The following is an 18,421-nucleotide window of genomic DNA, read 5'->3' as shown; positions in this document are numbered from 1 at the left end:
AGTCCATCTACCACCCAAGTTTGGTTGAAAAGCGACTTACGGTTGCGGAGTTAGGTGTCATAAGAGAGTCTTGCATGTAAACTTTAACATTGACCTGAAAATGACCTTTGACCTTACCATGTGACCTCCGACTGCAGCATAACATGCAGGTCCCCCAAGTCCATCTACCATCCAAGTTTGGTTGAAAAGCAACTTACTGTTGCGGAGTTAGGTGTCATAAGAGAGTCTTGCATGTAAACTTTAACGCTGACCTGAAAATGACCTTTGACCTTACCATGTGACCTCCGACTGCAGCATAACATGCAGGTCCCCCAAGTCTATCTACCACCCAAGTTTGGTTGAAAAGCGACTTACGGTTGCGGAGTTAGGTGTCATAAGAGAGTCTTGTATGTAAACTTTAACGTTGACCTGAAAATGACCTTTGACCTTACCATGTGACCTCCGACTGCAGCATAACATGCAGGTCCCCCAAGTCTATCTAACATCCAAGTTTGGTTGAAAAGTGACTTACAGTTGCGGAGTTAGGTGTCATAAGAGTCTTGCATGTAAACTTTAACGTTGACCTGAAAACGACCTTTGACCTTACAATGTGACCTCCGACTGCAGCATAACATGCAGGTCCCCCAAGTCCATCTACCACCCAAGTTTGGTTGAAAAGCGACTTACGGTTGCGGAGTTAGGTGTCATAAGAGAGTCTTGCATGTAAACTTTAACATTGACCTGAAAATGACCTTTGACCTTACCATGTGACCTCCGACTGCAGCATAACATGCAGGTCCCCCAAGTCCATCTACCATCCAAGTTTGGTTGAAAAGCAACTTACTGTTGCGGAGTTAGGTTTCATAAGAAAGTCTTGCATGTAAACTTTACCGTTGACCTGAAAATGACCTTTGACCTTACAATGTGACCTCCGACTGCAGCATAACATGCAGGTCCCCCAAGTCCATCTACCATCCAAGTTTGGTTGAAAAGCGACTTACGGTTGCGGAGTTAGGTGTCATAAGAGAGTCTTGCATGTAAACTTTAACATTGACCTGAAAATGACCTTTGACCTTACCATGTGACCTCCGACTGTAGTATAACATGCAGGTCCCCCAAGTCCATCTACCATCCAAGTTTGGTTGAAAAGCAACTTACGGTTGCGGAGTTAGGTGTCACAAGAGTCTTGCATGTAAACTTTAACGTTGACCTGAAAATGACCTTTGACCTTACCATGTGACCTCCGACTGCAGCATAACATGCAGGTCCCCCAAGTCCATCTACCATCCAAGTTTGGTTGAAAAGCAACTTACTGTTGCGGAGTTAGGTGTTCAAAGAGAGTCTTGCATGTAAACTTTAACGTTGACCTGAAAATGACCTTCGACCATACCATGTGACCTCAGACTGCAGCATAACATACAGGTCCCCCAAGTCCATCTACCATCCAAGTTTGGTTGAAAAGCGACTTACGGTTGCGGAGTTAGGTGTCATAAGAGAGTCTTGCATGTAAACTTTAACGTTGACCTGAAAATGACCTTTGACCTTACCATGTGACCTCAGACTGCAGCAAAACATGCAGGTCCTTCAAGTCCATCTACCAGCCAAGTTCGGTAGAAAAGCAACTTACGGTTGTGGAGTTATGTGTCTTTACAGGTTTGTGACCGACGGACGGACATTTGGATCCCTAAGTCTCGTCTTCACCTCTGGTGGGCGAGACAAAATCTGGTCTGGATCTATCATAATACATCTTTCTATGATATAACTATATTATTTTAGGGAAAATTTCTATAATCTTGATGTAGGTTAAATATTCTTTCCAATACTAGAAGAAAAAGAAGGATTATTATCTCACTCTTCAAAGCAGAAAATATAAAATGTGTCACAAAGGCGAGCACAAAACACGCCCACCTGTAACGCGGAAAATGGAGTCATGCAAGAAAAGTGGAAGGTGGCGACTTCATCTTTGACCATCTGACCTAAAAATCAATAGAATTCCCGAGATCTATGCTACCATAAACACCAAATTAGATGAGCCTAAGTTGAGTTAAACTAAATTTATCAAGTTTACAAGGGATGCAGAATTGTAAGATGAAAACATGTCACTTTGACCTTGACCTTTGACCTCAAAATCAATAAGCTTCCTAGAATCCGTTTTAGTACTACACACACTAAATCATATGAGCCTAGGTTAAGTTAAACTCCAGTTATCACGTTTACAAGGACTGCAGAAGGGCAAGATGAAAACATGTCACTGTGACTTTGACCTTCTGACCTCAAAATCAAAATGCTTCCTGGGATCCATACTATTATCATACACCTCAAATTATATAAGCCTACATTTAGGTTAAGTTAAACTAAAGTTATCATGTTTACAAGGAAAAGTTAATGGAAGGACAGATGGACATCGAGCGTGATACTACATGTACGTCCTGTCCTAGGACTGGCTTATAAAGATCTGGTCTGGATCTATCACAATACATCTTTCTATGATATAACTATATTATTTTAGGGAAAATTTCTATAATCTAGATGCAGGTTAAATATTCTTTCCAATAATAGAAGAAAAAGAAAGGTTATTGTCTCACTCTTCTATGCAGAAAATATAAATACACATTCAATTACATGTTGAATATATCCAATGAGTGGCAGCTCAACTGAAGATCAATTTACAATTGCTATTTCATTTATTTCCTTTATAACTATATGAGCATTGCAAATTGCATGAGCCCAATTTAATAAACTGAAGTTATCGCGTTTACAAAGACTGTAGAAAGTAGAAGGGTAAGATGAAAATATGTCACTGTGACCTTGACCTTTGACCTCAAAATCAAAAGGCTCCCTGGGATCAATCCTAGTATTATACACGTCAATTTATATGAGCCTATGTTATGTTAAACTGAAGTTATTGAGTTTACAAGGACTTATCTGAGGAAAATTTCCATCATCTAGATGTTAATTATTCTTTACAATAGAAGAAAAAAAAAGGTTGTCTCACTCTTCTATGCAGAAAATATAAATAAACATTCAATTATATGTAAAATATATCCAATGAGTGGCAGCTCAACTTAAAATCAATTTACAATTTCTTGTTCTTTTGACAGTCTGTAATATTCTCTAAGGACTATAAAGTGAAGTAAAACTTGAGAAAAATGGGGTCAGACATACAAAAAGGATGATCACTTTATTGAATTGTCCATAGCCAAAAATCTGGTCTGGATCTATCATAATACATCTTTCTATGATATACTATGTTATTTAGGGAAAATTTCTGTAATCTAGATGTAGGTTGATTATTCTTTCCAATAAAAGAAGTAAAAGAAAGGTATCACTCTTCTATGCAGAAAATAAAAATAAACATTCAATTATGCAAAATACATCCAATGAGTGGCAGCTCAACTTACAAGATCAATTTACAATCGCTATTCATATTAAGTTCTTTATCACTATATAAGCCTTGCAAATTGCAATAGCTGCATGGTAAGGTTATTAAGACATAGCATAACAAAGGTATAAAGCAATCTTTTATGTACAGTTTTCAAGACATGAGACAAGTTGTCTGCTTCACTGCCATCAGACAGATTAACTCTCATTTACAAATCTTTTTAAAAACCTGCAATATGAAAGTCTATACAATGTCACCACAACATCTTTGATTTCATAAATAATGAGATTCCAAGGCCCATATTCTGAAGTCTGGTTTATCTTAAACTTAGTTTTAAAGTCATGGTTTGAGTATGGACGTTACATACATAACTAACAGTAGAGATATAATATTTAAGCTCATTTGGCTCTCAAATCATTAATAGTTGTGTAAGAAGTATAAATAAATGATTGTCTTCACTATCGAGGAACCAGGAAGAGCACAGTAAACTTTAAGAAACATACAATGCAATAAAAAATTTTGACACTTAAGTTTCCCATAATTTTAGCACAGAATTAGACCATGGTCTTAGTTAGACCTGACTTCAGAATTGGCCTAAGTATTCTTTATAATACGGGCCCAACAGTTTATCTTTGCAAATTTGGACAGAAATTATTTTGACCTTGACTTTTTTAAGAACTTGATTGACTCAAAAATCTGTAGTCAGGTATTTAAAGAACTTGATTAAGTGTGGTACTGCAACAAAGAATGTTTCCTGCCCCACACCCTCAAGTGTTTATTGGATGTATCATACTGTCACTGAATTCATGAAACCACACCAGTGCCAAATCATTTTTCAAGAATGTTATAAACATTTAATTTTTTTTCAAACTGCTAATTGGCAACCATCGATTATTAACATAACCAGTATGATGATGATGATGTAAGCATTAAGGAATCTGAGTATCTACTTTCGCCTCCAATTAAGAAACTTTAACTTGTCAACACAACAAAGCCTGCTATTATTATTATTACCAAGGGCCCATTTCATAAAGGACTTGCAATTGTTGTAACCTTGCCATTATGGCAACTACCATGGTAACCTCAATTATGATTGGCTGCTGAGCCCTGTTACCATGGAAGTTGCCATTATGGCAAAGTTACAACAGGTGCAAGTCCTTTATTGTTACAGGCTCCAGGTTTTAGCTGGGCTGCCTAGGCAGTCAAGCGTTCAAGAAATTTCTTTCTACAGAGTACCCATTCACCGCATCTGTGGGTAAATTAATTTGGGCTTTTGATATGGGTATTGCATTACCTGAGGCACAAGGAGAATACCCTCCTTGCGTTTCGATGAACAAACTGAATAGGAAAACCCTTGAAGGTATGTCCATCTGGAACAGCCAGTCTGATGGCTTGCTGGAACTCCTCATTTCCTGTAGACAATCCCGTCATTCTCTCTGTCTCGTAAGACGCTAAAGCAGGATTCAGTAGGTAGCTTAGCTCTTCATCCCACACACTTGTTAATCCAAGGTCCTGATTTGAGAACAAGTTTGTTTTTTTTCGTTCATTTCATAAGCCTGATAAGAAAGGGATTTACATAAACAAAGCATTTTTTTACCCTTATAAAATGTCACACAAGCCACCCTTTCACACGGTAAAAAAAAAATTGTTATTTGAATGATTCCAGTGAAAAATAAGGCCAATGACAAATTTTTAGCACATGTGAAACATAACTAGAATCACAAACGCTAATCACAATCCATATCGAATCCTACGGGACACTAACTGCGCGTGCTTTCCGCGCGTGTCTACCACTCTATGGAAATACCATTGGAAATTTCATGTTTTAACAATTTTGTCATTCCTGAAAAAAGTTCCCACTTTTATCCCTAGTTCCAATGATATAATACTGATGATATCATATAATTTCCATTAAATAATTGAAATTTTTGCAAAGATGTTAATTACATTCGCGTTTTAGGGACAAAAACATCCCTTTCATATCAAAAATAGGATGAAACTCAACGTAAAATCCTACTTTATGTCACCACAAACGATTTCCCCTCGTTCCAATTTCGCTTGATGGTATCGTACAGCTTAGTTCCCATGAGTCATTGTGCAGTTTTTTCTAAGCTTTACGATGATGTAAGAATGATGTTCATTGGTCAAACTTTGCGTTCGCGTTTTAGCTTTAGATAAACATGTGTCAGACCACAAGCCAGTGGCAATAGTTGTCATATTCGGGCCGGGCGCGTAATATGCAGTGCAGCAGGCAGGGGCCACGGCTGCCGTGCCCTAGCGTATAGCCCTAGCGCTAGCCGGGCCGGGCTGCGCTTGTGCGACTGTGCGTGCGCAAGGGTTCCAAAAGGCATAAAAGGACTTGATATGACAAACTCAAATTCTACTCCGGAGGTGAATTCCAGTTAAGTGTCAATTAAATTATGGTACAATTTTTCTGTGTGAAAAGTCCAATGACTCTAAAGATGAATTGCGATCATCACCCGGGGGGGCCACTTCCATTCACGAGTGGATACCATGCGCGACCATGGGGTCTCGAAAAGCACCCTAAACATGTATTTTCCATATTCTGAAAATGCACCCCTTAACAAGTATTGGCGTGTGAAACCCTACCCTTAACAAGTATTGGAAACAAAACGATAGTCTTGGCAAATATTCCCTGAAATGAACCCCTAAACAAGTACAGGAATGTTTTATTGTTACGGGTCCTTCGGTCGTCGGCTTTACCTTATTTGGTTTAGTAAACCCCACCTTCTACACCTCGTGCAAATCGGACTCTAAACACGTAGTGTTGGGGCAAAAAAGACACCCTTTATAAAACATTTTAATTTTGTTTTATCATCCCCGCAAATTCGACCCTAAACACGTAATTTTCCGAGCGAAATAGATACCCTTTTTATATCATTTTTGTGTTTTTGACACCCTTATCACGTTACGTACGTAACGTGCCCTATCGTGAAAAAGACATCCTTTTTACGTGTTTTTTTGGTCGCGCATGGTATCCACTCGTCAATGTAAGTGGCCCCCCCGGGAATCATCATTACAATGATGATTGAAGATTCATGTGTGAAAAGGCCCAAGATTTTGCAAGTGGCTCTGATAATCATCCTGCAATTATCTGCATCGTCCATTTCCATTCCTTATGTCTGATTTGTTTTTAAATAAGTAGGTAAATCCAGTTGACACAAATATACAAATATTTTTTCTATTGAATTTCGAAATATATGATCTCATTCCCCATATATATATATATATATATATGTTAATAGCTCTATGGTTAAATCAACACGGCTACTGCCAGTTGCATGCTTAAGAAGCAATCATCAGGCCGTCGATAGATATATATATATACATAAAGTGCGTATAAAAAAAAACGGGACAGATTTGAAAAGTCTATAAAATTTTTGTTTCAAATAATGATGTCTATATTTTGGTGTTAATAGATGCTCTAAGGTCTTATCTTTGAAATGCAATTTAAAAAAATAAATTTTATTCATGCTTGAGCGAACACGGGACATTTTTTTGGGGGGGTTCAAAAAGAGGCTTGCGCCAGAATTGCAGAATTTGTGTAATACAATGATCAGACTTCTTGCTAATCAGGAGACTTCCTCTTGACCTTTTCATTATCTGTGCCACAATTTTCAAATTATGCTCTCAAATTTCATTTACAAAGTTATTTATTTAATTGAATTATTTCGTTTTTTCATTTAATCTTCTCTTACCTTTTAATTTTCCTTCATAAGTAACTGAGAAAAGAAGATTTTTTTTGTCAACCCAAGCAAGAAGATTTGAATGATTAATTGGGAAAACTTGTGATTATTAAAATCGTTTTATTATGTGAAACAAATAATGTTATGTACCTTTAAAGACATGAATCTATTTTTCAATGGGTCATTAATTCCTTGACCAAGTTTAATTGCTTGACAGGAAACACAGGAAGGGATTCATGTCTTTCAATGACAATGGTGTATTGAGTCAATTTTGAAGGAGCTAGATATGGCAGATCGGGTAAAATGTATTAAAAAGTTGTGAGCGAGCGAAGTGAGCACGCAAATATTCCCACTTTTTTAATTACAATATCAAATTTTGTGATAGATTTTGACATAATATTCAGAAAATAATATATTTTACTTTCTATCTGTCCTTTTATTTCCTGTCCACTTTTTTTTGGTCATGATTTTTTTAATTGGGGGGGGAGCAACCCGAGCGCCCAACCATCTGTGTGGCTTTGTTCAAAAGGCACCATAATCTTTGTAGCACATAATGAAAGGATTTGAATAAAAAAATCCATGCTCTCCCATAATTCGGTTGAAAAAAAAATAATTTTAGCTTGAAGAAGGAATATTCAAAGCTAACAGAGAGCATATTAAAAAGAAATAACAGAATAATTCAAGCAAATAAATAGATCTGAAAATGAATTTTGACCGCATGATTTGAAAATTATGGCAAAGATAATGAAAAGGTTAAGAGGAAGTCTGCTAATAAGCAAGAAGTCCGATCATCATATTACTCATATTCTGCAATTCTGGCGCAAGCCTCTTTTTGAACCCCCAACAAAAACGTCCCGTGTTCGCTCAAGCATGAAGGAAACTAAATTTTTTTAATAGCATTTGAAAGACCAGACATTAGAGCACCTATTAACACCAAAATATAGAAATAATAATTTGAAACTAAAATTTTATAGACTTTTCAAATCTGTCCCGTTTTTTTTTATACGCACTGTATATATATATATATATAAATCTCTGAATAAACAGAAATTCTGGATTTCTTTCAATACAAGATTTGTAATTGGCATGATCATTATTAATCCTACCTGCTCTAATTTTGTCTTGGTTCTTTCTGCATTTAATTTGATTTCCAGGTCATACTATGATATATTTAGTTGTTTGGATTGAATTTGTAACTAAATCTACCAGATTTCTAAGCCTTTTTAATAAGAAAGGGTTTTCATTTTCAAATTTCATTGCAAGGATTTGCAAGTACCATAGCTTCTCTGATCATAAAAATTTATGAGTTTTTTTTTGGTTTGTTTTAGTTCTTGTAGAAGTATTTATTTTGATTCATAAGCCTGTCAAGTGAGTGATTACACTTCCAAATATTGCAAGCTGCTCAGATGATTATCTTAAATATTCAGTTATCAATATATGTTCAAAAATAGTGAACTTTTTTTTATTTTACTCTAAAATACAGGGATTTCTAACAGCATGGTCAAAAGTAAACAATTCACACTTTAGTTTAGGAATTAAATCATTGTCAATCTAAGAAAACAGATCTGGGCAATTATTTAGCCTTCAATAGATCTTTCCTGAAGAAAACTGAACATTCTTCATTTCATTTCTAAACTTCAAATATGAAACAAAAATATTTAGATGCTGACCAGAGAAATTTTAAAACTTTCAAAGCTATGGTGGAAATTCAACAAATATCCCCAACATGACCAAAGTTCAGTGACTGTAAATGACCTTTGATCTTGGTCATGTGACCTGAAACTCGGGCATGATGTTTGGTGGCATACCATTACCCTTGTGTCCTATTTTTTTTTTTAAAGTTATGATGGCATTTCTAAAACTTAACCTTAGGTAAGAATTCAATGCTGTCGACGCAGCTGAATAATTATAACTTTAGAAGAACAATGTGTAAAAAGGAAGAGTATTCTTTTACAACTAGAGAACATAGAGAAAATGATGTCATCATTACAGTCTTTTCATGATTTAATGGAATATTGAAGAAAAATCTGGGGGGAATGTTTTAAAAGACTAAGAAGAGAGATATTGCTATCAGATACGAGGGGAAAATTGCCTGATCAGAATACCTTTCATTTCTTTTTCAAGTGCAAATTTATCTCAGTGGATTTATCTTGTAATTGTAAAAGCTTTTAGGTAATCTTCATCTCAAAGAAAACTGAATCTGAATAAGATAAAATAAAAAACACTTAAACTGAAAGATCACCCACAATGACAAGAAACTGTATACTAAAGATAGTCTTAAAATAAAATGAAACCTTTAGAACAAGATAGCTTGTGCAAACAAGTGGAATGCCTCTGGCCGTCTCACCTGCATCACACGATTCAACATAGCAGCAGTGCTGACTTTGAAAACTACTATAACTCACACAAGATGTTCAGTGATACATGGTTACTCTTATTTCCACGTTTTATGAATTAGACCTATACACTTACAGAGATAGGATGGTAATTCAACAAATACCCCCAATGCGGCCAAAGTTCATTGACCTTACATGACCTTCGACCTTGATCGTGTGACTTGAACTCGCACAGGATGTTCAGGATACTTGATTACTCTTATGTCCAAGTTTCAAAAGTCAGATCAATAAACTTGCAAAGTTATGATTGTAATTCAACAGATACCCCCATTATGGCCAAAGTTCATTGACCTTTGACCCTGGTCATGTGACCTAAAATGCACACAGGATGTTCAGTGATAGTTGATTACTCTAATGTCCAAGTTTTATGAACTAGACCAACATACTTTCAAAGTTATGATGGTAATTCAACAAATACCCCCCAATTCGGCCAAAGTTCATTGACCCTAAATGACCTTTGACCTTAATCATGAGACCTGCAACTTGCACAAAATGTTCAGTGATGCTTGATTACTATTATGTCCATGTTTCATGAATCAGATCCATAAACTTTCAAAGTTATGATGAGAATTCAACAGATACCCCCAATTCGGCCAAAGTTCATTGACCCTAAATGACCTTTGACCTTGGTCATGTGACGTAAAACTCACGCAGGATGTTCAGTGATAATTAATTAACCTTATGTCCAAGTTTCATGAACTAGGTCCATATATTTTTTAAGTTATGATGACATTTCAAAAATTTAACCTCAGGTTAAGATTTCGATGTTGATTCCTCCAACATGGTCTAAGTTCATTGACCCTAAATGACCTTTGACCTTGGTCATGTGACATGAAACTCTGATAGGATGTTCAGTAATACTTGATTAACCTTATGGCCAAGTTTCATGAACTAGGTCCACATACTTTCTAAGTTATGTCATTTCAAAAACTTAACCTCAGGTTAAGATTTGATGTTGACGCCGCCGCCGTCGGAAAAGCGGCGCCTATAGTCTCACTCTGCTATGCAGGTGAGACAACAACAAAAATCAAAGAAACCAATCAACGAAAATTTCGGAAAAATTGAATAAATAATAAGTTATGAGCATTTGAAGTTTAGATCATTATTGTAATGTAGATCCTCCCATTGGCAATGTGACAAAGATGAGTGATGTCACATGTGAACAGCCTTCCCATTACTTTTGTATATATTTCACGTTAAACTACCTCTTTTACCTTATCTTCCATAGATCATGCATTCTTTTTATAGGACTAAATAGGAGGGCAAGTAATACATATTTTCAAAGAATACATTATGGATAAACAGTTTGTATCACTATAAGAAAGAGCAAAAAGACATTGTGGGGGTATTTTATAGTCCATCAAAGGGAAAGTTGTTCACATGTGACATGACACATCTTTGTCACATTGCCAATGGGAGGATCTACATTACATCCTTGTCAGATTGCCAATGGGAGGATCTTTATAGCATTAGTGATCACAATATTGAAATGCTCATAACTTTTTCATTATTTGTCCAATTTTTCTCAAACTTCCTTTGATTTCTCTGTTTCCACACAAGCCCACTTGTTCCAAAGATTTAATTCCCCTTTAAGACAAATATTCTTGTATCTTCAGAGTTCCATAAAATTAGTATTCTGAAAATTCTTGCATCTTTTCTTCTATCTTTCGTTGAGTGAGCATGATATCAGAGCAAAATATGCATCAAGCTAAAAACATCGCATAAATTTCTATGAGCACAAGATAATACATCGAGATAAAAGGTTTTCTGAAAATTCTTTTATCTTTTCTTTAAAATGTTAAATCCTTTAGAAATATTTACAAGAGGTAGGGGGCTATTGTAACTTTATGCTGCATGCAATATTTCTCCACCAAAATTAATAATTTCTAGCTGCATCCTGCACAAAAGGAGACATTATGGAGATAATCCAGATCTAATTTGAGATGATGAACCTTTTCGAAGAAAACGTGCTTGGAAGAAGAGCCACGTGTATTTTTAGCACAGTACCCACAACCATAAGCATCAGAGATGCAAGAGAAATTACGCCTCATGTCAATAATCCGCTAATGGTTTTTACAGAAAAGATTCTTCTGTTGGTAGACCTATAGCATATAACAACTTAATTGGTTGATGACAAAATATTGGGGGTTTCAGAGATAAAACAGGGGACGTCCTTACAGAGACAAGGCAATTTTCAGAATACCAATTTAAAGGGAAAGTTCACCCTGGAAAAAGTTTATTGTAAAAAGAGCAGAAAAAAAACATTAAATATATTTGAGAAAAATCCTTCAAAGAATAAAAATTTATAAGAATTTCAGTTACTAGTACTTGATTTGTGACATCTATGCAAGCAGCTTCCTATATATATCATATGGTTGAAAGAACAATGAAATGTCATTTTCTCATAAAATTGACAATGAATTTTACTGTACCTTCAGTATATCAATAGACAATCATTTCATAACCCCTTTCTAAAAAGAAAACAAAATAATTCATCACTAAGTCCCACGAACCATTAAAAAATTGAAATCTATGCATTTTATATTACATAACATATGGGGCAACTGCTCGTTTATGACATGTCACAAATCCAAAATTTTAAAGTAGTTTGAAGCATAAGGTTTTCAGCTAATTTTGCATATATATGTTGTTACCATGGCAACACGATTTCCGACACACACAAAAAAGATGTCTTGCACATCTATACATCACGACCAAAGTGGGGGCCAAATTTCATGAGAATTTGTTAAAAATTGAGGAAGTTGTTGAAGCGCAAATTTTCCAACGGACCGACGGAACAACTGACCGACCGTACATTGATTCTATACATGAACTCCTGTCAAACTTTAATTGGCAGGGGTATAAAAATAGGTCTAAAAATACAAAAAATCCTACAAGTACTTCCAAATTCGATCAAATTTGAATCAGTATTTTTTTTTAGTAAAAAAAACTTTATTTGACAAAAAAACGAAATTTGCAGTAACTTTACTTGTTTTGCAAATTTCATTTTTCTCATGAAAACCACAAACCTGAGCTACTGACCAACTTTTCCTGCAGTGCTTAACTACGCGCTCAGTGCGCAGAACGCGTATTAGTGCTTGCGCCATTTTGATCTGTGACGTCAATGATGAAATAGTCGACTATTCCATCATTGACGTCACGGAATAGCACATTTTTTTCAAGTTGGTCCTTATTGTCAAATCTGTAAAAGAATGAAATATTGTATAATTCAAACAATAAAAAACAAAAGAAATAGTGAGTGATAGACATCATCGACTGTTTTGTGAAAAATAAGTGAAATTTTAAAATGTCATAACTTTCTTATTTTACATCCGATTTTGATGAAATTTTTAGCGTTTTGCTCGTTGGATTTTTCTCTATTTATTCAAATCATCATAATTCTGGGGTGGTGGACTTGACCTTTAACCCTAAATCTCCCGGGGTATTTTGATTCTTGTCATTCCCGGGGGGGGCCATTATGGCCCCCCCTTAAGATCTCGGCCGCAGATCGCGCGAGCGACGCAAAAATTTGCACGCTGGTAGTGTGCGATGTAATCTACAAGGCTGTATGGTAAAATTTTCCAAAATAATGAGATTTTATATGAATTAATTATGTTAATTTATGCATAAATCATACTTTTTGCTCTAATTCACTAAATAAAGCTCCTAGAATGCTAATTTTTGGTAAAAATTTTCTTTGTAGCATTCTTAACAATCGTAATTCAAAAAAACTTTGGTTTGGAAATAAATTTCTTATGTATTTTATTGTTTTATGAATTTCTTATGTATTTCTTTGTTTTTTTACTTTTTGTTTTTTATTGTTTTTTCAATGGAAATTGTTCCAGACATAATTCTGATCATGAACAAGGCAAAATTAATTAAGTTTAATCAGTAAAAGTAGAAATAATGATACATTTATGAATTTTGGCTAAATACGCAATTTGCATTGGATTTGTACATGAAATCACATTTATGAGCAATTTTGGGTCTGACATGCACTTGCATAATGTTGCGTAATGTCGTAACCGCGTACCCGGGCGTCACAACTTTGGTCTCAAAATTTGCGCGAGACTTGAATGTAAAAAGTCAGTGAGCTGCGAGGTGAACAAATTTCGCGCAGCAGATACATGTATATCGCGAAAATTGTTGAGGGGGGGCCATTATGGCCCCCCCCCCCCCGGGAGAATTAGGGTTAAAGACAATACTAGAAGCTTCCAGTACAGTGGAAAGTGCTTCAAGATCATCAGAACTTCAAACTCAAGAGTTTCAAGCTAGACTTCATGTCAGAGCATAGTTCATCTCCACGAAATACAACATTAACTTCTGTGACATTATCTGCACACCATCAATGTGACAGGGCCTTTAGACATAACTCATTGAAAGGAAAAACAAATTTGACAAATTTTTCATAACCTTTACAGGACAAATCCACCCAAACAAAATGTTGATTTGAATAAGAGAAAAACCCAACCAGCGTCACAGTAAAAATTTCATTAAAATCAGATGTAAAATAAGAACAAGTGGAATGCCTCTGGCCGTCTCACCTGCATCACGCGGTTCAATATAGCAGCAGTGCTCACTTTGAATACTACTCTAACTCGCACAAGATGTTCAGTGATACATGGTTACTCTTATTTCCCTTTTTAATGAACTAGACCAATAAACTTACAGAGATATGATGGTTATTCAACAAAAAACCCCAACATGGCCATGGTCAAGTTCATTGACCTTACATGACCTTTGACCTTGATCATGTGACCTGAAACTCGAACAGGATGTTCAGTGATACTTGATTACTCTTATGTACAAGTTTCATGAATCAGATCCATAAACTTTCAAAGTTATGATGGCAATTCAACAGATACACCAAATTCGGCCAAAGTTCATTGACCTTTGACCTTGGTCATGTGACCTGAAACGCGCACAGGATGTTCAGTGATACTTGATTACTCTAATGTCCAAGTTTAATGAACTAGACCAATAAACTTTCAAAGTTATGATGGTAATTCAACAGATACCCCCGATTTGGCCAAAGTTCATTGACCCTAAATGACCTTTGACCTTAATCATGAGACCTGAAACTTGCACAAAATTTTCAGTGATGCTTGATTACTATTATGTCCAAGTTTCATGAATCAGATCCATAAACTTTCAAAGTTATGATGGGAATTCAACAGATATCCCCAATTCGGCCAAAGTTCATTGACCCTAAATGACCTTTGACCTTGGTCATGTGACGTGAAACTCATGCAGGATGTTCAGTGATACTTGATTAACCTTATGTCCAAGTTTCATGAACTAGGTCCATATATTTTCTAAGTTATGATGACATTTCAAAAACTTAAACTCAGGTTAAGATTTCGATGTTGATTCCTCCAACATGGTCTACGTTCATTGACCCTAAATGACCTTTGACCTTGGTCATGTGACATGAAACTCTAATAGAATGTTCAGTAATACTTGATTAACCTTATGGCCAAGTTTTATTAACTAGGTCCATATACTTTCTAAGTTATGACGTCATTTCAAAAACTTAACCTCAGGTTAAGATTTGATGTTGACGCCGCCGTCGCCGTCGGAAAAGCGGCGCCTATAGTCTCACTTTGCTTCGCAGGTGAGACAAAAATATATTCTTAAATTCCACTTAATTTTGCAAAACAGTTATATGCACATCCTGGTCAGTAGGCAAATGAGGGAATCAGTCTTTTTCCTCCCTGAAATGTGGAATTACTATCGTTTAACTTTTTGTGGTTTAGTCAAGTTGGTCATTGTTGTCGAATGTGTAAAATTGGAAAAATTCAAACAATAATTCAAACAATGAAAAACAAAAGAAAAAGTGAGGCACATCATCGACTCTCTCATTTGCATATCACTGAGTCGTGCATAAAGCTGTTTTATGAAAAATAAGCAAAACTTTAATACATGTATATCATAACTTGTTTATTTTCCATCTGATTTTGATGAAATTTTCAGCGTTATATTTGTGTGATTTTTCTCTATTGATTCAAATCAACATTTTCCTGGGGTGGACCTGACCTTTAAACAGATGATATGAATTCTTTTTTTTAGAAATAAAGATCTGAAGCAAGATATTTCAAAGATATACAATGCTCGGAAGGTTGAAAGAACGAGTGTACAGAAGGATACGAAAAAAAATCCAGCATAGGTTTGTAGACTTACAACACCGATTTATTTTCAATGAACTCAAAGGTTTGCAGGATTACTATGGAAGCGCTTACAGATTACATCTGAGACCTTCAGTTGGCTTCTAATTGAAACGCTTCCACCTACACAAATTATTCAAATAAAATTTTACAGAAAAGCAAATGAAGAATTTTACCTGCCTTTTCATTATGCATGCAGAAATATCCCCTGAAAATCCTCATCTGACAGGAAATGAATACCTTAAAGCTACATGTAATTAAATGGTAGTGCATGCAAATCTGCACCATGCATTAACATGGTATTGAGATAAGGTGAAATAGATTACTAGATTTAAGAGGTCAATTGAATAGGTTGGGGGATAGTGGCGCGCGCCACTTATGGCACACCGAGCCTTCCGGAGTGGCACGTGGGAGCCGGTATAGAAAAAAAAATAAAAAATAAAAGGTTGATCAACTATTAATCTGGGATTGAGGCTTGATCATTTAATTACAAAGGGAAAATAAAAACTCAGCTCTTTTTCAAATCCAAATGCTATTTGATTGCCTCTGATTTTGTGCAATCTAGCATTCAATAACCCCTATTAGTATTATGGAGGATCTATTTAATGTATTTATTTACGATTGGTACAATTCAAAGACTAGGTACATAATATGTGAACATAGATTTGTGAACAGTGCTTTTAATAATAGCAATAATCATAATTACGTTTTATTTACTCAGGGTAGCCATTTCGGTCAGGGAACTGCAGCTGGCCCAGCATTTCCAGTATGGTATTACTACCCTTCTCCAATCTACATGCTGCGCACCAAGCAAGAAGGCAGATCGAGGTTCAATTCCTATATATATTTTTGTATGACTCTGTTGGTGATCGAACCAACGGCCTCCCGTTCATGAGGCTGACGCTCTACCACTGATCAACATACCCGCTTTGCTTTTTAAACACGACCCTCATCAAGAACAAATCTTAATACAGAAACATAATAATTAACACTAATTTGAGCAAGTCGCTTATCATTTTTTTAAATAAATTGTGTAGTATGTTGGTATTTTTATATCTTCTGTTGATTGAGAACCCCTCTCGGCCATTTAAAAGGCTTTAATTGAGAATGGCTGCAGTAGGCAGTGCTGCACCAGCCCGAGTTTGCTTAATCTTGAGATTTAAGCCCGAACAACTCACTACGCGATTAATCTAGAGATTCAAGAAACCCCATCTCCACCAGTGCAACTTAAGCAATTCATGCTTGATGCATTATGATCTGACACAGTGAATAAATAATCCCGAGGAAATCTCGAGTGCGCCTACACCTGCAAGTTGACTTAGTCTCCATTACAAGAGATTGTTCATATTGGTATAATTTTCTGGATGAGAAATAGCGTGATTATTTAAAAACTCGGGATGGTGCAGACAGCCCTATTGAATGCCAGAGGGTGAGATCAGGACCTATTCATAGATTGACAATGCCAGGTTCCAAATGCTGACTTTATTGAACAAGAGATTTAAATTTATTGGAAGGGGGTGAAAAAAAAATAAGTGATAGCTGCCTTCTACATTAGTTGGTAGTTTGCTAAAATTGAGCTTGCGCTTGTGATGTTTTCGAATCAATCGAATGCAGTCACAATATTCGGATTGTCACGATCTCACCCCCACTTAGCTATTATAATAGCAAAGTCAGGGTGAGATTGTGTTTTGTGGCTATTATTTTGAATTTGTATTTTGTTGAGATTTTGGAGTAATTTCTGTTGCTATTCTGTGCAGTTTGAGGAAAAATACGTTTCCATGATTTTCCGTTTGGAAAAGCAACATTCAAAGGGCCATTTCCGTGAAATTGTAGAAATTTAGCAGGATAATTCGTAAATTATAGCACTCTATTTTGCAAATTGCTATTATTTCAGTTTGAATGTTCAACTCCACAAATACACAGTGGCTCCGGGTAATTTTGAACCCCTTTTGGATGCAATTGTTTCAATACAAAATAATTTTCAAACAAGAAGAACGAAAAAAACCTTTTAAAATATAAATTTTCCATCTGATGATTACGAATTTACGATAATATGATGATATTGTACTTTAAAAATGCTTCATTATGACAGTAATGGCGCTGTTATGCTGAAAGACACTACTGCTTTTGCTGCTGATGATGAATAATAACAATAATAATAGCTGGATTTATAAAGCGCTTTTTGCCTAAGGCAGGGCTCCACACTAACCCATTTTTTCTACTGGTCCAACCTATTCATGTCGGACCAGTAGATACCCAGTTTTTCAAATTTTTACTGGTCCGAACCTAAAATCTGGTCCCAAAAATAAAGAAAACATTAAGAAAAGGCGCAAGTTTATTTTTCTAGCCTTTCGTTACCCCCCCCCACAAAAAAAAAATGAAGGAAAATGAAGGACAAAAAGAAAGCAAGACAGCAACGAAGAAAGACAGAAACGAAGAAAGAAAGAAAGAAAGAAAGAAAGGATGGAAGGAAAAGAAAGAAAGAAAGAATAAAAGAAAGGAAGAAAAAAAGGTAAAGAAAGGATAGATGTGAAGGAAGAAAAAAAGAACTAAAAAAGGAAAGGAGGGAATAAAGAAGGAACAAATATAAGAAAAAAAGAAAAGAAAAAAGAAATTAAGGAAGGAAATGAAGCAAGCAATAAAAAAGAAAGGGTAAAAGGAGAGATGGAAAGACGGACAAAAGAAAGAAAGGTAGGATTGAAAGAAGGAAGGAAGGAATTAAGGAAGAAATGAAGGACAGGTAAAATGATAGATAGAAGGAAAGAAATAAATAAAAGGAAGGGAAGGAAAGAA

The 18,421-nt window shown here is 35.7% G+C and overlaps 1 protein-coding gene across 1 annotated transcript in view; it reads right to left on the bottom strand.

Moving 5' to 3' along the window:
* LOC121407705 (centrosomal protein of 76 kDa-like) overlaps positions 1-18,421 on the bottom strand; it is a 45,032-nt gene that overhangs the window by 975 nt on the left and 25,636 nt on the right. The window contains exon 12 of the mRNA XM_041598893.1: positions 4,656-4,873. Within this exon, the coding sequence (XP_041454827.1) occupies positions 4,656-4,873 (218 nt within the window). The remainder of the gene's footprint in view (positions 1-4,655; positions 4,874-18,421) is intronic.

The sequence above is a fragment of the Lytechinus variegatus genome, chromosome 2 (assembly GCF_018143015.1).
Source record: "Lytechinus variegatus isolate NC3 chromosome 2, Lvar_3.0, whole genome shotgun sequence".
NCBI lineage: Eukaryota > Metazoa > Echinodermata > Echinoidea > Temnopleuroida > Toxopneustidae > Lytechinus > Lytechinus variegatus.
The sequence above is the reverse complement of the archived record's forward strand: the minus strand, read 5'-3'. Positions and strand labels throughout refer to the sequence as shown.